Below are 17,774 nucleotides of genomic sequence, written 5' to 3'. Positions count from 1 at the left end.
ACGCTTCAGGCGCAACAACAACTCATTTGTAATATTATATTATCCAATAAGAGAATCCACTTTGAGTGGAGTATTATCAGCTGATAATTTATTTCATAAACTTTGCAAATGAATAATATTTTGAACTTTTGGTTCATATTGATTTGTACGAGGATCAAGACAACAGTTTATTTTAAATTGTTCATTTGAACTTCTTGTTCATGATTTCAGTTGTTCATTTGAACTTCTTGTTCATGATTTCAGCTGCTTATTCCCTCCCCCTAATATTGGGAAAATTAATTTATCAAGTGATAATCAGCCTACTGGGCTGCAATCAAGTATTTGATTATTTTCTCAAAATATATCCTCAAAATTGAGAGTCATATTAATTATATTTTTCCAATATTCTTTTATGACTCATCTTAATGTATTATATTGGAGCAATTGAAATATACACAACACATCCAAATGTTCACTTAGATGAGAAGTATTAGAATAAATTAGGGAAGACTGAGATATAGTATCTTGTTGGCTTAATGCGAATAAATATCTTAATATCATACTTTGGGTGTTTCAAATATATAATTTAGAATTGATAATCTCATAAGTATCAACCATATAATTAACTTTAGATGTCTAAAGAATATGGATCTTCGGGTCCATTTTCTTTTTATGAACATATATTATATGATATTCAATATCAATTTTAATAATATATGTGATACTTATACAGGATTTTTTTTAAAAAAAATCCAGAAAACAAGATCTTAGTCTAATTAGTTGAGAAAATAATTTCACAAACTTCTGGTTGTGAGTAGAGACATATGCATGATATTTTAGTCGATGCAATAATTAATGTCATAAAATCGTAATTTCTCAAATTTTTATTTTCCTTTAGAAACACACAAAAATTGACTGGATTGAAGAAACTTCTGGTTCTTCAATACAAATTATTCGCATCATATTAAATCCGAGATGACCCAACCGGTTTTACCAAGGACACATTGAAGTGTAATTTGTAAACTACTGGTTTACAATGACATGTACTTGAATTGTACTAATATAAGTGTAGTACAAGCCCGAGGGAAAAGCCGATAGCTTTTCTATTATACATTTTATGTCCAAATTCATTTGTGTAATATAAAGATATTTAATACCTCCAATATAATTCATGTGAATTATCTATGACGAAAAAATATTTGGCAAGACATAAAGAAAACACACAAAAAGAAAATATAAAGAATTAAAGTTCATTCGAATCTCTACTCTATCAAAATATGAGATTACTTTCGTGTGCCTTTAAGATAGACTAACAAATGTCATCCATACACTGTACTTGTAAAAAGAAAAGAATAGTATAATTAAGATTTATATGAGAAATCTAAGCACTATTATAACAACTTTAAAATATGTAGAAACTTTAGACTATTGATATATTCTTTAATAGATTGCAATGTTTTAATTCTCTTGTTAAAATATCAATATTTAGAAATAATATGAATAAAGAAATTGTATCAGCAAGACTTTGTTTAATATGAGGTATTACAATTGAGTACATAAATTAAACACTGATTATCCAAATTTTGGAGCATCAAGAACTATATCTAATTTGTGTAATGATTGACAATATATTCAAAACCAATATAATAGTACCCATGATTAATAATTTTAATCATACACACGCATATGCACATATTAACATATAATTATCAAAATTGTACAAAATCATATCATCATATAATAATGTTGTTTTACTATCCTTCAGGGATGTTTGATAAGATCTTCAGTAACTATATAAATAATTTGTTATAAATAATGATCGAAGACATATAACCATCCTGCTGGGATGCGTTAAAATTATTTGTGTTATTCTTCTGGAATAACAATCTTTTTATGAGCGTATTACAAATTATAAATTTTTAGATCGATACAACAACAAAAATTTATGAAATCCTTCAAGGATATTTTAATATTACTCTTGCAATATTTTTGGGATGCATGAAGGTCATCCTCAAAATCATACCTCAAAATTATCCTTCTGGGATACTTCAATATTATTGATTCAATCATTTTAGAATTCGATAATATTATCTAAGCAATCATTTTGTTAGATTTTTAACATAATTGATACAATCCTTCTAGGATTCAATAATATTATAGATGTGGCCTTTTAAAGGTGATTGAACGTTGAATTCTTCTGGAATTCATCAATTATTATAAACACAATAATCGATTAAACTCAATCTTTGAACAATAATTTGGAGATAGTTTAATATTAATCTTTAGTTCTACAAATATCACATCACTAACTATTTCCATAAACAACGGTCAAGAAAAATTATTCTTTGTGCAATCCTTCAGGGATATGTTATTAGTATAGATGCAATCCTTCTGGGATTCATTAATATCATGATGAAATTCTTCTAATATTATAGATACAATATTTTAAGGTGTGAGAAATCCTTATTTTAAAACTTTAACTCTTCGGGAATTATATATCACAAATGATCTTCGTAGTGATAAAGAGAAACAATTACTTGTATAATCCTTCTAGGAAGCTCAAAAAAAATCCCTTCAAAGTCATGTCACAAATATTCACATCGATTAAGAAAAATAATTCTTTAAGTAATCCTCTTGAGATATCTAAATATTAGTTTAAGAGAGATTTTTTTTTTTGTGTAGTTTTTCAGAAACTCAATCACAATCACAATTTTTTTATTGTTTTTCAGGAACTCAATCACATTTTGTAGTTCTTCAGGAACTCAATCACAAATCGTTTACTAATAAAAATAATAATATTTATAATCCTTCAGGATGCACGTTATTCATGCAATCCTTCAGGGATGCTTCAAGAACTTATCGATGATAGACAACTTCAAAATATATAATTGTGTTAACTAAACAAAATTTCCAATGAAATCTTATACAAAAAAAATAATAGAATAGCATGCTAAAATTTAATCTATAAGATGAAGAAAAATCTTAAAAACTTACTCGAAAGAGAAGAAACATGATTATGCAAATTGAACATAAAATCGCTCACACGGTAGAGTTTCGTGCTGATAACGTGTTATGAAATTAACCAAAACAATATAGAGATGAAAGAGAGAAAGAGAAGAGAAAAAGTAATACTGTATTATCATCTTCTTTCAAGTGTGCTTTACATTGTAATATGAATCTCTATTTATAAGACTCAAGGGAGATAGAAAATCACACATATTAAACACATATTAAGTATGGAATAGGAAGATGAAAACCTAGGAGATGGATGGACATCCACTAACATAAATATTCATAACAATATAAAAGATACGCAAATTAAAAAAAACATTTGAAATTATAATTGTTATATAAATATTAATTTAATCTAGTTAGAAATATATTTTTTTAGTATAGAAAAAATGAAATAATGAAGTAGTTATTTACCCGTGCGTTCACACGTATCATACAATAATGTTACATATCTACCATGAGTAGTCATCTACCCGTGCGTACGTACAGATTGCACAATGTTATAAATAATAAATAAATATAATATATGTGATTATATTTATTTGATTTGGTAACAGGTACCAAATTTTTTTTGTCCAAATTTTGTTCATTGTCACTCATACCCCTATTTTATTATAAATATTTGAAATCTTTTTCACTTATTTCAAATAAAAATTTCAATATATTTAATAGATTTATTTTTTTCAAAAATGTTAGTTATAGGTTAATATGTACATATAAAAAATAAAGGAAATAATTAAGTAGTCATCTATCAGTAGTAAATAAATATAATATAATGATGGTTAAAAATGTAAATAAAATATATACAGATTAAGTAGCTTTGTCCCGTCGAAAAATGTATATTTTAGTAGAAAAGTAAAATAAATAATTAAGAAATCATTTACCTGTGCGTTCGTACGGTTCGTACAATGTCGTTATAAATAGTAAATTAATATAGTAAACTGATGGTTAAAAATGTATATAAAATGCAAAAAGAATTAAATTATCATCTATCCGTGCACCATAGATCACACAATATCGTTATAAATAGTAAATAAATATAGTATATTGATGGTTAAGTATATATATATATATATATATATATATATATATATATATATATATATATATATATATATATATATATATATATATATATATATATAAAAGATATACACATTAATAAAAAAATGTTACAAATTAGTGAAGTTAGAAAAAAATAATAAAATAAATTAGTGAAGTTACAAATTATTTGAATAAAATATAATTAAAATTTATTTGAATGAAGCATGATTAATATGTAATAATAGTCAATTTAATTTATTTTTTAAAATACTAACCATATTGTTCATAGGAACCAAAATACACAAAAAAAAAATTGCAAGGATAACTTACGAAACAAAAAATTAATTATTGAGGCAATACATGCTTATCTATCTTGCAAAAATTAAATCATCCACTCTTAATACTAATATAATCAAGCTTAATTTCTTCATCCACTAAATCAACAATCTCACCAGCATCTAAATTTGAATTAAAAATATGCTTTCTCTAACTCTCCAGCTTTCTTATTCCTCATCAGCATAAACATCTCGCTATCTTGCAAGTTCTAATGTTGCTCTAGTAGCAGTTGCAACATAATGCAGCTGACTCAAAAGCTGCTTGTGATGCATGAATTACATCCTTGTATTTTTACTACCTTTAAAAAGAATCATAAAACTCACCCCCTCTTTCTTCGTTAACAAAATTATGGTCATTCATCTCTTCCTTTTTTTTTCATACTTGTGATGATTTTTCTTTTCCCAATTTGTTATTTGTTCCTACATTGATTACAATCCACGACAACCTCATTCAATATGTATAAATTTACTGTTTAACAAATGAAATGAACAATGAGATTTACATCCAATATTTTATGCAGTAATTCCTAATTATAATCAGAAGTAAATACATATATGTATGATATAAACATACATGAATCATCAACAAAAATGTCACAGCAGATTAAGTTTAGAAATTAGAAGAGTGTCTAAATAACTCAATTTTAATATCTTGTCAAATTGCAACTTTAGAATAGCCATCTCCAGTAGCACATGTCCTAAAGATACCTGTTGTATTATAAGACATTGCAACTTCACCTGCAGCAGACATAATAATCAAACTAATAGCACTGGTTCGATGTGTGCTAATGTACAATACAATCAGTGGTTTACTTTAATGAAAGGCCTTTGAATTCCGTCATTACAGTCCCGTCTCATGCTACAGCCGCATGGATTATTGCTTTTCTTTTTCCTATTGCAGAAACGACACAAAAATTATTGGCATATGTTCCAGCACTTGCGATAGTCCTATTATGAACTCGAAATTTAGATGCAATCATTCCTGTAAACTAACATCCAGAGTATGATTTTCATTCAACTTCCACGAAATCTAAAAAAGCATCTTTAAACAGCATGATAATGTATTTTCTCTACCAACAACCAACCCACTCTATTGCATTTAATCACTTTCATTTTTTCAGAGACCCGATGTTTGAAAAATGTGTTTTCAGAAAAGACAACTGGTTTGCTTATTCATTAAACTGTGATGGTGTCAACCACTTACTTTTGCTCCACACAAACTATTTAATAAAAATAAATTTGAAAATATATATTGAACCATTTAAGAAGCAAAACAAATGTAACAGTATGTAGACAAATAAATATAAATTTGAAAAAATAGAGTGAGAATCAAATACTAAACATGTCAATTCACTCCATCATGTTAGGTACCAAATTTTAAGCAAATCCAGCATAAAGCTGAATTATAAACACACTTTGGCTTTAGCTTAAGCACTTATATACATAGTTGAATATGGTTCCAAACTTGATTGATTCATTAACTATACAATGATCCTTTGTTTATATAAATATTAAAATTAAAATAAATATACATAACATCATCCTGACCCCTGTAGACTGTTGGGACTTTGTCGTAAAACCACAGTTGATTGTTAGAGTGCTGCCATCGAACCACCTTCGAAGCTGTCATCCTGCAGAGTGCTTCCACAATCTCGACGGAACTCGGTCCCCATCCAATCACGTAACAACAATAAATGGAAGAAAACATATCAAGAAGTAAACACAATACAAAATAGCAACACATCAAATATGATGGAATGAGCAACTTTGAGATTAAATACATAAATAAATAAGCACATCCATTGTCTTTAAACCAAATTGTCTTTAAGGTTGCTTTTTTACTCTATTTGATTTAAGTCATAACTTATTATATGACATAGCAAGTTGTTGTCAATATAGACATAAATTACAAAACATTTTATAATAGAGAGAATAGTGTATGGTGAATATACAGTGTTGAAATTGGTTGGTGTTCACATATTATAATTTCTATTTTTAAGAACAGCTAATTTTATTTTATTGTTATAGAACAATTCTTACTCATTGTCGCAATCCTACTAAATAGATAAAAGTGTTCAGTGAGAAGATGCCAAATTCAAAATTAAAGTATCCAACTATGTATTTTGTTATTGAGTAGGAGCAACCTTTATCATGCAATGACATTCTATCATTAATTACTGCAACCGCATACCTAATTGGGCAAAAAAAAAAGTCTTTGTACAATAAAATTAAAACCATATCCGATTATTAATAATTTACAAAAGCTATAAAATTTGTATGTTGTGAGTAGAATTAAAAAGAGGAGTTCATTCCAAGAGTTTGTAATTCCAGAAAGGCACAAATGGCTGCAATCTCGAGATCTTCTAAATACGGCTCAAAGTGTTGAGGTCCATTCAAATAAGCCTCTTTATTCACTGTATATACACTTCATGACAATATATGAAAATTAGTCTCCCATCAAATTTACATCAAGATTAAAAAAATTCAAACATATATTACTTCAACTCAAACTCATTTATAACAAAATGATGTTTATTAAATACACAGGAAAAGAATCAAAAGTATCAGATGACTTAAATTGGCAAAACTTTTGAATGACGGTATCCGTAGATTCAACTACTTTTTCTTTCGAATTGGCATTTCAGACATATTGATCTCAAACTCCATAATGGTAATACTTTATCATGTATGGGTGATGAATGACACAAAAGCATAGTAATTCACGTATGTTAGATAATATGGGATAATAAGGAGTTCATGTGACACAACTTTTCATTTTGTGACAGAAAGAGCTCACAACATTAATTAAATTTAGATAAACAAAAAGGTCCGAAGAAAATCCCTCTCTTCAGACACAATAAATTTGACATTATCTTCAACAATTTAGAGAATAACAACTCTGCAAAATAAATAATCCTTGGATAAACAAACTAATTGGAAGAAAGATACCTTGGATAGGGTTTGTTTGTTGGACAACACAACGAAATACCTTGGATAAGGTTTGTTTGTTGAGGGTTTATTTGTTGGACGACACAATTTGTTTGATTGAGGGTAAGGCTGAATACCTTGGATAGGATTTGTATGCTTGACGACATGGCAGAATGGTAGATATATGAATGAAGATGAAAAAGAAGATGCAGAAAGAAAATTTAAATTCCAAATACAAATCAAATAGTACGCTCCACATGCATGTGATTATGAAAATTATTCACTATCTTCTTAACAGCAACCAATTTATTCGTCTCCATGTTTCACAACGAACTTAAAAAACAAAAAAAAAAATAAAAAAAATTAGAATTTCATAAACTTCAACATGATCTTAAATATCTATGAGGATAAAAAAGTTACAGAAAGTTATATATAGGTTAAAGTTTTGTAAAATATACTGAAGGTGCATAATCGAGAAATTACTCTTAAGGGTTCCCCAATACCATACACGTCTTTTGGATCTTGTCCATCAGCCCCGGGTTCTTGATATGCTCTTGTGCAGCCTAGGGATTAAGCAAGAACATATTAAGATTAACTTGAAAATTTAAATTTAAAATATCTAATGAAAATTAAGGCTCAGATTTAAAAAAAATCAGCTTGAGCATCTTTGCTTTCTCACTAAAGAATCAATTTGATGTCATTCACAAATTAAGAACTAGATAGGAGTTTAAACATGATTTACACTTTAGTTAAAGATCTATAACAATAGATGATAACAAAAGTGCATTTCAAACATGATTTACACTTTAGTTAAACATGATTTACACTTTAGTTAAAGATCCATAACATGATTTAAACATGATTATCAAACATCTACAGTGCATTTCATAACAACAAAAAATACCACCACACAAAATTATTGTATTATAAAAATTAAACAGATAAAGACCAAACGAATGAAACAAATTTAATAATTTGTGTTTAGCTTCCCTTTATCGAAGATTGTCAAAGTAATGGTAAATAGAGGACCGTCGAAAAGATACGACGATGGTGAAGAGACGAAGTATAGCGAACAGTGAAGTGAAGAATAACTCGAACGTTGAATTAATCGTTGCACGGTTGATTGTCATTGCATAGAACAGAGAAAGGTGAAGGACAAAGAACAATGAAAAAGTCGCTGCAAAGAACAATGAAAATGGAGAACGAAATAGTCGTGGTAGAGAAGAATGAATGATGAAAAGCTGAAAGGCCGTGGAAGAAAAATAGAAGAAATAATTAGTAGGTACAATAGTAATGAATCAATAGGTTGAATGAATGAAATGAATGGGGACTCCAAAGGTTTTTGATGTATTTCTAATGCAACAATTGTGTTCAATAGTAATGAATCAATAGGTTGGAATATCAATGTATTACTTGCACAGCCCTCAACAAAAAGAATTGAATTTAGCCGCTCATTGAATGTGCAGAGCAGCAAGCATGAGATTGTTTTCTTTTTGGAACGTGCATTTTATTGAATAGGAGAGTTGTTGATAAGGTTTATGGAACATAAATCTTAATGATTAATCTGAATAAAAATGATTAATATTGACTAAATTAATTTATTAAAATTTAAAAATTCCATAATGACGTTTTTAACCCTAAAAATTGATCAATTCATAAATTACTTTAAGATTAGGTTTCAATTTTTTTATTATAGTAGTAGATAAAATTGAGTAAGATATATCTACATTTTAGCCGAGAAATATATAATTAAATTCTCTAACCATGATAAAAGTTATAGCACATATCTACTTCACTGTTTCTTTTCTACTGAGTCACCAACTCGGTCGCGGTGAGTCAATCAGTATCTTCTTCCTCACGAGCAAGGAGTTAACTCACCATTTTCACTTCGTCTTCCTCCCTCTCCAACAGAAGGTTAGTCCCTCACTCTCCCGCATCAATTTTTTCCTCAATCCCTCTCAAGAGCCCTAAAACCCCAACTTATTGTTTTTTCTCAAAATACAAAATCGAATAAGTTTTTGTGCAATTGAAAATTTATATGGTTAATTTTTACTTACTATTGTTATTACTAGCTCAAGATTGAAAGGTAGGAAGAAAAATGGTGTTTGGTCAAGTAGTAGTTGGTCCTCCTGGCTCTGGAAAAACAACATACTGTAATGGCATGTCTCAGTTCCTCAATCTAATTGGAAGGTAACCTTTACTCTTTAGAATATGTTATCTTATTACTTAAATTTAGGGTTTTTTGATCTCTACGGACACTGGAAATACGACATTGACACTGATACGTATACCAGTAATAATTTGAAATTTATAATAAATTAAATGTAATTACAAGGAAACATATTTTTTCAGAGGTGTAAGTGCTATAGAGGATTCTATTGACTTGGGTATTGAATTTGCCTTTGTATTTTGCTTTCCTATTGCAGGAAGGTTGCTATTGTCAACTTGGATCCAGCTAATGATTCATTACCGTATCCTCCTCTTTATCTCTTTCAAACATTGTTGTTATTCTTATAGGTTTTTTTAGTTGTATATAGTTGAATTAATTGATATATGGTTTACCTTAATAATGAATATAGATATGACTGTGCTGTGAACATTGAGGATCTTGTGAAACTTAGTGATGTCATGATAGAACATTCTCTTGGTCCCAATGGAGGTAAGTCTATTGCTTTTTTTTTTATTTGAAGTTTTTATTTATCGTTAATTTTTTGCTCGCCTTGATTTCGCAACCAATAGTACTCTGTGATGGCATATTTGAAGTGTAGGCGTGGGTGATGATACATAGCATCAATTCTTTAGATTTGAATGTGTGGTAGGTTTTAAATAACGGTCACGTTGCGGTCGCGTAAAGGTTTTCGTGGTTTCGGTTGGTACATGTGTTGTGGGTGTTGCAATACTGATTGCGGTTGTCGCGGTGTGAATTAACCACAATTTTTTTCACTATAAAACGGTAAATAATGGTATAGGTATTGGTACCTTTCGATACCGTTTTGTCGCCGCTATTTTTCGCGGTAACGGACCGTGTTTTAGAACCACAAGACTGACAATGTCGTTACTTTCAATCACTTTAATTTTCGTAAATTATTGCTTGTGTTCCGGTCTCTCTGTTTCATAGGTGATGGATTTTTGAAGTTTACTATTTAGAACAAATACGAGAAATATAGCAAGCTACTCAATATGCAAGTCAATTTTCTTTTGAATAGGACAACACTACCTTTTATTAGTTATTTGTGTCTTACTGTATGCATATTCTGAAGCTTCACTTGTGTTGTATAAGCAGGTCTTGTATACTGTATGGATTATCTAGAGAAAAATATTGACTGGTTGGAAGAAAAACTGAAACCTCTTCTGAAAGGTTATTATATTATTATACTCTATTTGGTAGATTTACATCCTAAATCATTCTTAAATACTCTCACTAACTACTATTATTCCTATTCAGCTAAACTACTCAAGTGTTCTGACAATATTATTCACGTTTCAGATCATTACTTACTCTTTGATTTTCCTGGCCAAGTGGAACTATTTTTTCTTCATTCAAATGCCAAGAATGTCATCACGAAACTCATAAAGAAATTAAACTTACGGGTATAGTTTGGTTCTTCCCGTCTTGTTAGAGTCAAACCATGTTTTATTATAAAAAAACTAATCTGTATGTTTCTTCTTTGCAGTTAACAGCGGTGCATTTGGTTGATGCCCATCTTTGCAGTGACCCTGGGAAGTACATCAGTGCATTGCTTCTAACCTTATCCACTATGCTACATCTAGAACTCCCCCACATAAATGTTTTGTCAAAAATTGATTTAATTGAGAGCTATGGAAAGTTAGGTGCTGTAATTGCTTTTAGATTTCAGTGGTTAACTTAAGTGTATTTTCTTTAAAGTTGGTTACTAGATGACAAATTTGTATATTGATTTTACCATTTGATTGTTGCAGCTTTCAACCTTGACTTTTATACTGATGTGCAAGACTTGTCGTATTTGCAACACCAACTCGATAAAGATCCTCGCTCTGCTAAGTACAGGTGTGATTTATTGTGTGGAGATTCTGTACCTACTGTCTATTCTTCTGAGTGTAGCAGTTTTAGATTTTGAAGTTTCTTAGTGAGACATAATAATGCAGTGTTTTGTATTTGTTAGAACTTGTGGTCTTTGTCCTTTTTAAAATGTACCTTTCTAAGTTGTATTCAGTGTTGTTAAATATCGGTTATATCGCCGATATACCGGTTTTTCATATCGGAATTTGCCTATCCGATACGATATCCGATATTCCGTTTCAATTCCGCGACGCTCCGCATTTCGGCCGTTTTCTAGTATACCGGTTTTGAAGTTCATATCAGAATTTATATTTTTCTGATCATTTTTTTAATAAGTTATATTAAAAAATAATTGAAATATTGAATGTGAAGAGGTGTAAGGAAAAAGTAGGCTACCAAGAGGTGGAGACGTGGCCAGTAATTATTAGTAAGTAGGCTGTGAAGGGTGAAGAGGTGCAGACTAATCAAGTGAAAATGTGAAGAGGTAAAGTAATACTCCCTCCGTCTCAAAATTGCAAAGAGGACAGCTATTGCGAGACAGAGGGAGTAATAAAGTGGAGAGCTGTATGGATATTAACATAATCTTGGTAGTCTCGAAAATAGAAGTGAATGTGAAGAGGTATATTAATTGGTGTTATTATATATAGGACTAATAGGAGTCATAGTCCATCACCATATATTAATTCATTTCTTCTAGTTTTCTCAAACTAGTTTTTTTTCATTCCATTCCATTGGGTTCTCTGTTTTCAAGTCCTTAAACCCTCTGTTTTTATACATTTGTTATAGTATGGAAAGTGGCGGTGAAGCATCAAAACTTTTTTAATAATTGTTTATGTTAGTAGCTTTTATATGTTTTCATGTTTTATTTTATATATAAATGTTTATTTTAACCGCCTTTATGGTTTCCGCTATTTGCCCGTTACGATATCCGATATTTCTCATATCGGGTTTTTGGTGACCCGATATTTTCCGCGATCCGATATTAACAACACTGGTTGTATTTTGTTATCTTTCTTGTCTTATGCTGGGCATTTCATGACATATTAAAATGTTGCGAAGTTGTTTTATGAGTAATGTTATATAGTAAGAATCATTTGAGCAAGAAAGACGAGAATGTATACTTGTCATTATTTTAGAGGATAATTTCAAATTTATTTTAAATTTAATTTCCTTTTTAATGGGAATCATGGGGTAGTGGTAGTAATGAATGGTTGAGATTTAATTCTTGCCTTTCTTGCTTTCATACTTTCTCACTAATAATCATTTTCCTTGTTTTATTGATAGATTCTATATAACATGAAACTAGAACGAGCAAGGATACTTATTTTGAATTTTGAAGATCAGAGACACTAATATAAAATATGGAATAGATAATAGATGGCAATACTCCTTGATTCGGTTAAAGTTGTGTTATCTCTCTATTGTGAACTGTGGTGCTCCTTTTACTGTAGGAGCTTATAATGACATTGAAAAGTATATTGGAATCAAGCCATTTGTTTACTTTCCTCGTTTGTAATGATTATAGTGTACTACTGCTGTTAAAATTGTCCTGATGTGAAATTGTGTGTTTGTTGATGTACTGAATTCCCTGATTGTTTAGTGTCTAATAGTTGGCTTCGTCTAATGTGCATAAATAAGTAAAATAGTCTTGCACCACGCACAAGTGTGTTTTTAACCATTGGATCAGTAGATCCCATCATATCTCATTTGACCCAATTGTAGGATTTACTGATCCAATGGCGTTAACGGATATCTAACTTGTGTATGATGCAAGACTTATCTCACTCGTGCACCATATGACTAGCTCTAATGGTAACCTTAAAACTGAAGTGAAGAGTTAGAAATGGTGGTTGAAGTTGGCTTAAACTGGTCAAATAGAAGTTATTATTCTGTCATGTTATCTATTTCATCCTTAGGGTATACAGTTTTTTTTATTATGCAAGTTTTTTTAAGAATTTTTTTGCATTATATTTGCAGAAAGCTCACAAAGGAATTGTGTGATGTCGTTGAACACTTTAGTCTTGTGAACTTTACAACCTTAGATATTCAGGTACGTTAGATTTGCATAGGTTTTTCATTTGTTCACATCAAACGTTCAGAAGAATTCTAAGTTGTATTTTTCTTTCACAGGACAAAGAAAGTGTAGGGAATTTAGTGAAGCTGATAGACAAAACCAACGGGTACATATTTGCTGGCATAGATGCAAGTGCAGTTGAGTTTAGCAAGATTGCTATGGGAACTACTGACTGGGATTATTATAGATATCCTTTTTCCCCTTCTCATCTGATTATTCTGACTGATTTATCTTTTTACCTTGCAATTAGTAACTATAATAAATAACATCACTTGCTCAGCATTTGATCAACAGAATTACAATTCTGCCCTTTTAATCTGAGTAGATTCTTGCTTTGATTGTTTATTCTCTTTTTGAACTGTTTTTAAGTCTGCTAGTAACAAAAGAGACAGTGTATGTATTATAAACTCAGAAGTTGCCTTCCTTGGGAAACATGTCTTCTACACTATTATGAACCCCAAATTTATTTTCCATTAGTTGGCAGAAATTACTGATTGTAGCTTGAGGGATTTATGTATAAGCTCTTTGGAAAATGTTCTTGTTGGCGGAATAATGTTAGGTCGAGACCCTTAAATAGTAAGCCAATACTAGCCTATAAAGTGGTTTAGTAGACAACCGTTATAAACATGAAACACTATAACTACTGTTACAAGAATTATGGTAGTAACTAATGTTATAGTTAGTTGACTGAAAGAATAAAAAAGGACATGGATACAAGAGGAAAGGATATAAGAAATACAGATGATTCTTTTTCGTAGGCTGAGTAGAGAAACAGGTTCTTCCCCGGGGAAATGGGTGCTTCTGGTCTTATTATTCTGATAGGTCATTGCAAAGTGTATATGGTAATGGCCTACATCTAGAGATACAAAAGGATTGAGAGAGTTCTTAGGATTGTCACGCTACTATAGGCTATTCTTCCATGGTTATGGAAAGATTACGAGATCCGCGAGTCAGTTGTTAAAAAACGGCTTTATACTGAATAAGGAAAGGAAATGCAGGCCCCATTTGTGGAGTTAAAGCTGTGCATTTCAGCATTACACACATTTTTCTCTTGTTTATATCAAAATCATACTTTTGCTGTCTATGAAATTGTGTACTATTTGCTGTCTCAGCATCTTTTAAACTTCATAATAAGATTAGTGACTATGCTCAGGTAGGCTGCGGCATGTTTGCCCTTATTTTTCAATCGAACGTTAAAAGGCCAGCCTTTGAACATTTGCTTATGATATATATGTTGTCCATTGTATATATGGTTAATCTGATTTAGAAATCTTGACATTGCTCTCAATATCATTTGAAGAATTTTTGGTGACATATTTCAGGTCTCATTAATTATCAATTGTTTTTATTTAGACTTTAGATACATTTGAGTGGTCAATCTAAGTCCTCAAAAATGCTGAAAGAGGCTTTTCAAGTCCATGGATGATTCAAAATAAAAGGGATTAGAACAGTAATATTTGAATTGCATTTCAGACCTGATGATAGTGTTCTGGCAATCGCACGTTTCTCAACTATGTTCTGGCGATCACACAATATTATAGTTTTCAATAATTATGAGATTCCCTTAACTCATCAATCTACAGTTGCAGCAGTGCAAGAGAAGTACATGAAGGATGATGAAAGTATTGATGATGATTGATGTGGAAATGATGATTATTCTCTTGCAGCATTACAAGGTAATAAATAACCACCTGGTAGTTTCACTTCATTCTGTAAACTTGTTTTGTGCTTGCGCTTGTACGAGTTCTGAAACCAATATGAACATTACTAATAGCCTGTGATCCCCATTGTTGACACGAACTATCATGACAGTTTCTGTATTTTTCATCCTTATGGTGCTAAAGATTTTGCGAAGACGGGGAAGCAGCAGAGCTTGTACAACCATGACTGCATTATTAGACTTGACTTTGTACAGAATCCTGCCTCCTTCTAGTGTAGTTATAATTTTTGTTTTTGAGAGCCTTGCAACGTGTCATGGTTTTGACAATCATTTTATCAACAGTGTAGCACAAGTGTTTTATTCTTCGAATTTCGCAAGCATTTGGTTGGGAATTTGATTTTTTGTTGGTGCATATGAAAAAAATATCTCCCAAGAGAGGTTAACACTTTAAAACGAATCTCAGGTGTTTTGTAATATTAGTTTATGCTGTTGCTTACAGATATCTTGATTTCTTTATGCAATGCAGATGATAATTTAGTTATTTATCTCATCTATAACATATATAGACTCTAGGAGTATTAATAACTTATCATAAACATGAATTTTACTTTTGATATAAAATATATATATTAATGATCAAACATGCAATTTTATATAAATTTAAAATACATAATTATGTTAATTACTATTGGTATTTGTTTTTGGGAAAAAACAATATGAATTGACAGTGTAAATATTTACACTATTAATCAATCAGGAATGTGAATCTTATCAAGTATTCTTATCAAGTCATACTTTTAAGTTAACATGACTGAATGTTATAATTTTATTGAATGATAATGTAAATCACTGATAGTGTATTATTTTTAATCTCTTTATTTTTATTTTTTGAAGTTTGTTATATATTTGTTTGAAATCTAAAATATACAATAGTTTATTATATTGGTTAGAATCTATTGGTATTTATGTATCATGTATAACCTAGACAACGTTTTAAAAACTGATTTGAATCATCGACGGTTTAAAAATTGACTTGAATCGAAGAAATAACATACCTGATCTAGTTATTAGATTAGTCATATGATTAAATTGTTGAAAATTGGTGCAAATCGGTTAAAATTGATGAATGGGGGTTTCTTCAAATTGGATATGGTAATATTTATTTATTTTATTTTTAAATATTAAATTGATGCCGTTTATAATTATTAATTTTTATTTAAAAATTAATTAATTTTAAAATAGAAAAGAAATTTAAAAATTAAAATTTTGAAGGTAGTAGAAATATATAAATCTCACAAGTTAACAAATAGATTATGATATTAATAACAATTTGAAGTGTCACGATTATGAGATTATTTTAGGGAATTTCTTTGTACACTTTGTAGGGGTGAATTTTTTTCTTCTGAAAACCCTAAAATATTTTTCAGAGATGTATTTTCGAGCGCATCCTAACTCCAAAATGTCCTTCGGAGATGCGTCTTCGAACACATCCTAAATCAAATTTCAAGGTGTTTCCGAAATGCATCTCTGAAAACATCATATTTACACTTGAACGTTAAATTTAAACATTCAGTGATATTTTTGGAAATGATTTATGAAAATATTCAGCTTATACCACCTTGCTACAAGAACTATTTAATTCTCCTCATTTCACTCCATAACCTAAACCCTCCAAAAAACTTCATCCATTCTTAATCTATTTTTTGTCTTCAAACCAAGTTTCAAGTGTTTGATCATGTCAAAGAGAGCATACAAAGCTGCAATTTAAGGTAAACTTTCATCATTTAATCTCTAATTTTCTTGTATTGGAGCTGATTTATTGATGAAAAAACCACGTCTCTTCGTAAATGTACTTCCAAAATCCACCTAAATTATTTCGGAAGTGCATATTCGAAACTGTTTGTTACAGAAACATAATTCTTAACAGATTTTTGTTTTTGCCCATTTTAGATATGGTGCATCCCGACCTGTTTCCCAAATCTATTTCGGACAAGGTGAATGATGATGCTAAGTCGGATGAGGTGAAGGACGATGTTAAAATGCTTGTTGTTGAGATAGAAGTTCGGCAACAATTTACAAATGATAAAGTTTTCAATGCTCGTCAACATATGCTTGAATGGGTCCGAATGGAAGCTAACGAATTCGGGTTTGGCGTTGTGATTGGAAGATCCGACAATGACACTAGTAGAATGCATGCATTTGTAACGATGAGATGCGAGAGAGGTGGAAAATATGTTTCAAAAATTTGGATGTCAAAACATGATGACACCAAATTGACAAAATGTAAGTGCCCGTTTAAATTGCGCGAATCAACTAGGGTGGATGATACATGGCAGTTTAGTGTTATTTCAGGTAAACATAATCATTCGTTGGAAACCAAGCTACAAGGTCATCCAATTATAGGTCGACTTAAGTCGGAGGAGAAATAAATTATTTCAGAAATGTCGATAATCAAAGTTACGCCAAAAAACATACTTGCAAATTTGAAACGGAAAGGACTACAAAGTGTTTCAAATATCAAACAGGTATACAATGAACGTTATAAACGGAACATTGCGAGCAGAGGCTTGAGATCCAAAATGCATCAACTTTTGAAAATTTTGAATGATAACCACTATGTTTCAAGGTACAAAGTGTGTGATGATAAAGTTAGTGTCTGTGACATTTTTTGGACTCATAGAGAAAGTATCAAATTGTTCAACA

At 30.3% G+C, this 17,774-nt stretch overlaps 2 protein-coding genes across 4 annotated transcripts; both read left to right on the top strand.

The window, feature by feature from the left end:
* Positions 1-9,053: 9,053 nt before the first annotated feature.
* LOC131620495 (GPN-loop GTPase QQT1) lies at positions 9,054-15,569 on the top strand. Of its 3 annotated transcripts, none has more exons than XM_058891592.1 (12): positions 9,054-9,212; positions 9,371-9,488; positions 9,725-9,769; positions 9,878-9,957; positions 10,582-10,656; positions 10,786-10,889; positions 10,973-11,129; positions 11,238-11,325; positions 13,315-13,387; positions 13,468-13,599; positions 14,994-15,087; positions 15,256-15,569. In XM_058891592.1, the coding sequence occupies exons 2-11, from the start codon at positions 9,397-9,399 to the stop codon at positions 15,048-15,050; spliced, it is 903 nt and encodes a 300-aa protein (XP_058747575.1). In that variant the 5' UTR covers positions 9,054-9,212; positions 9,371-9,396; the 3' UTR covers positions 15,051-15,087; positions 15,256-15,569. The 3 variants fall into 3 exon arrangements, with proteins under 3 accessions (XP_058747575.1, XP_058747574.1, XP_058747576.1); XM_058891591.1 differs by having other exon boundaries at positions 15,224-15,569; XM_058891593.1 differs by having other exon boundaries at positions 9,062-9,212; positions 9,377-9,488; positions 15,224-15,569.
* Positions 15,570-17,023: 1,454 nt separating this feature from the next.
* On the top strand, positions 17,024-17,500 carry LOC131618965 (uncharacterized). Its single transcript, XM_058890115.1, has one exon. It carries the CDS (start codon positions 17,024-17,026, stop codon positions 17,498-17,500), a length of 477 nt encoding a protein of 158 aa, XP_058746098.1.
* Positions 17,501-17,774: the final 274 nt, after the last annotated feature.

This window comes from Vicia villosa, linkage group LG7 (genome assembly GCF_029867415.1).
Source record: "Vicia villosa cultivar HV-30 ecotype Madison, WI linkage group LG7, Vvil1.0, whole genome shotgun sequence".
Lineage (NCBI taxonomy): Eukaryota > Viridiplantae > Streptophyta > Magnoliopsida > Fabales > Fabaceae > Vicia > Vicia villosa.
This window is presented reverse-complemented; position numbering and strand designations above follow the sequence as displayed.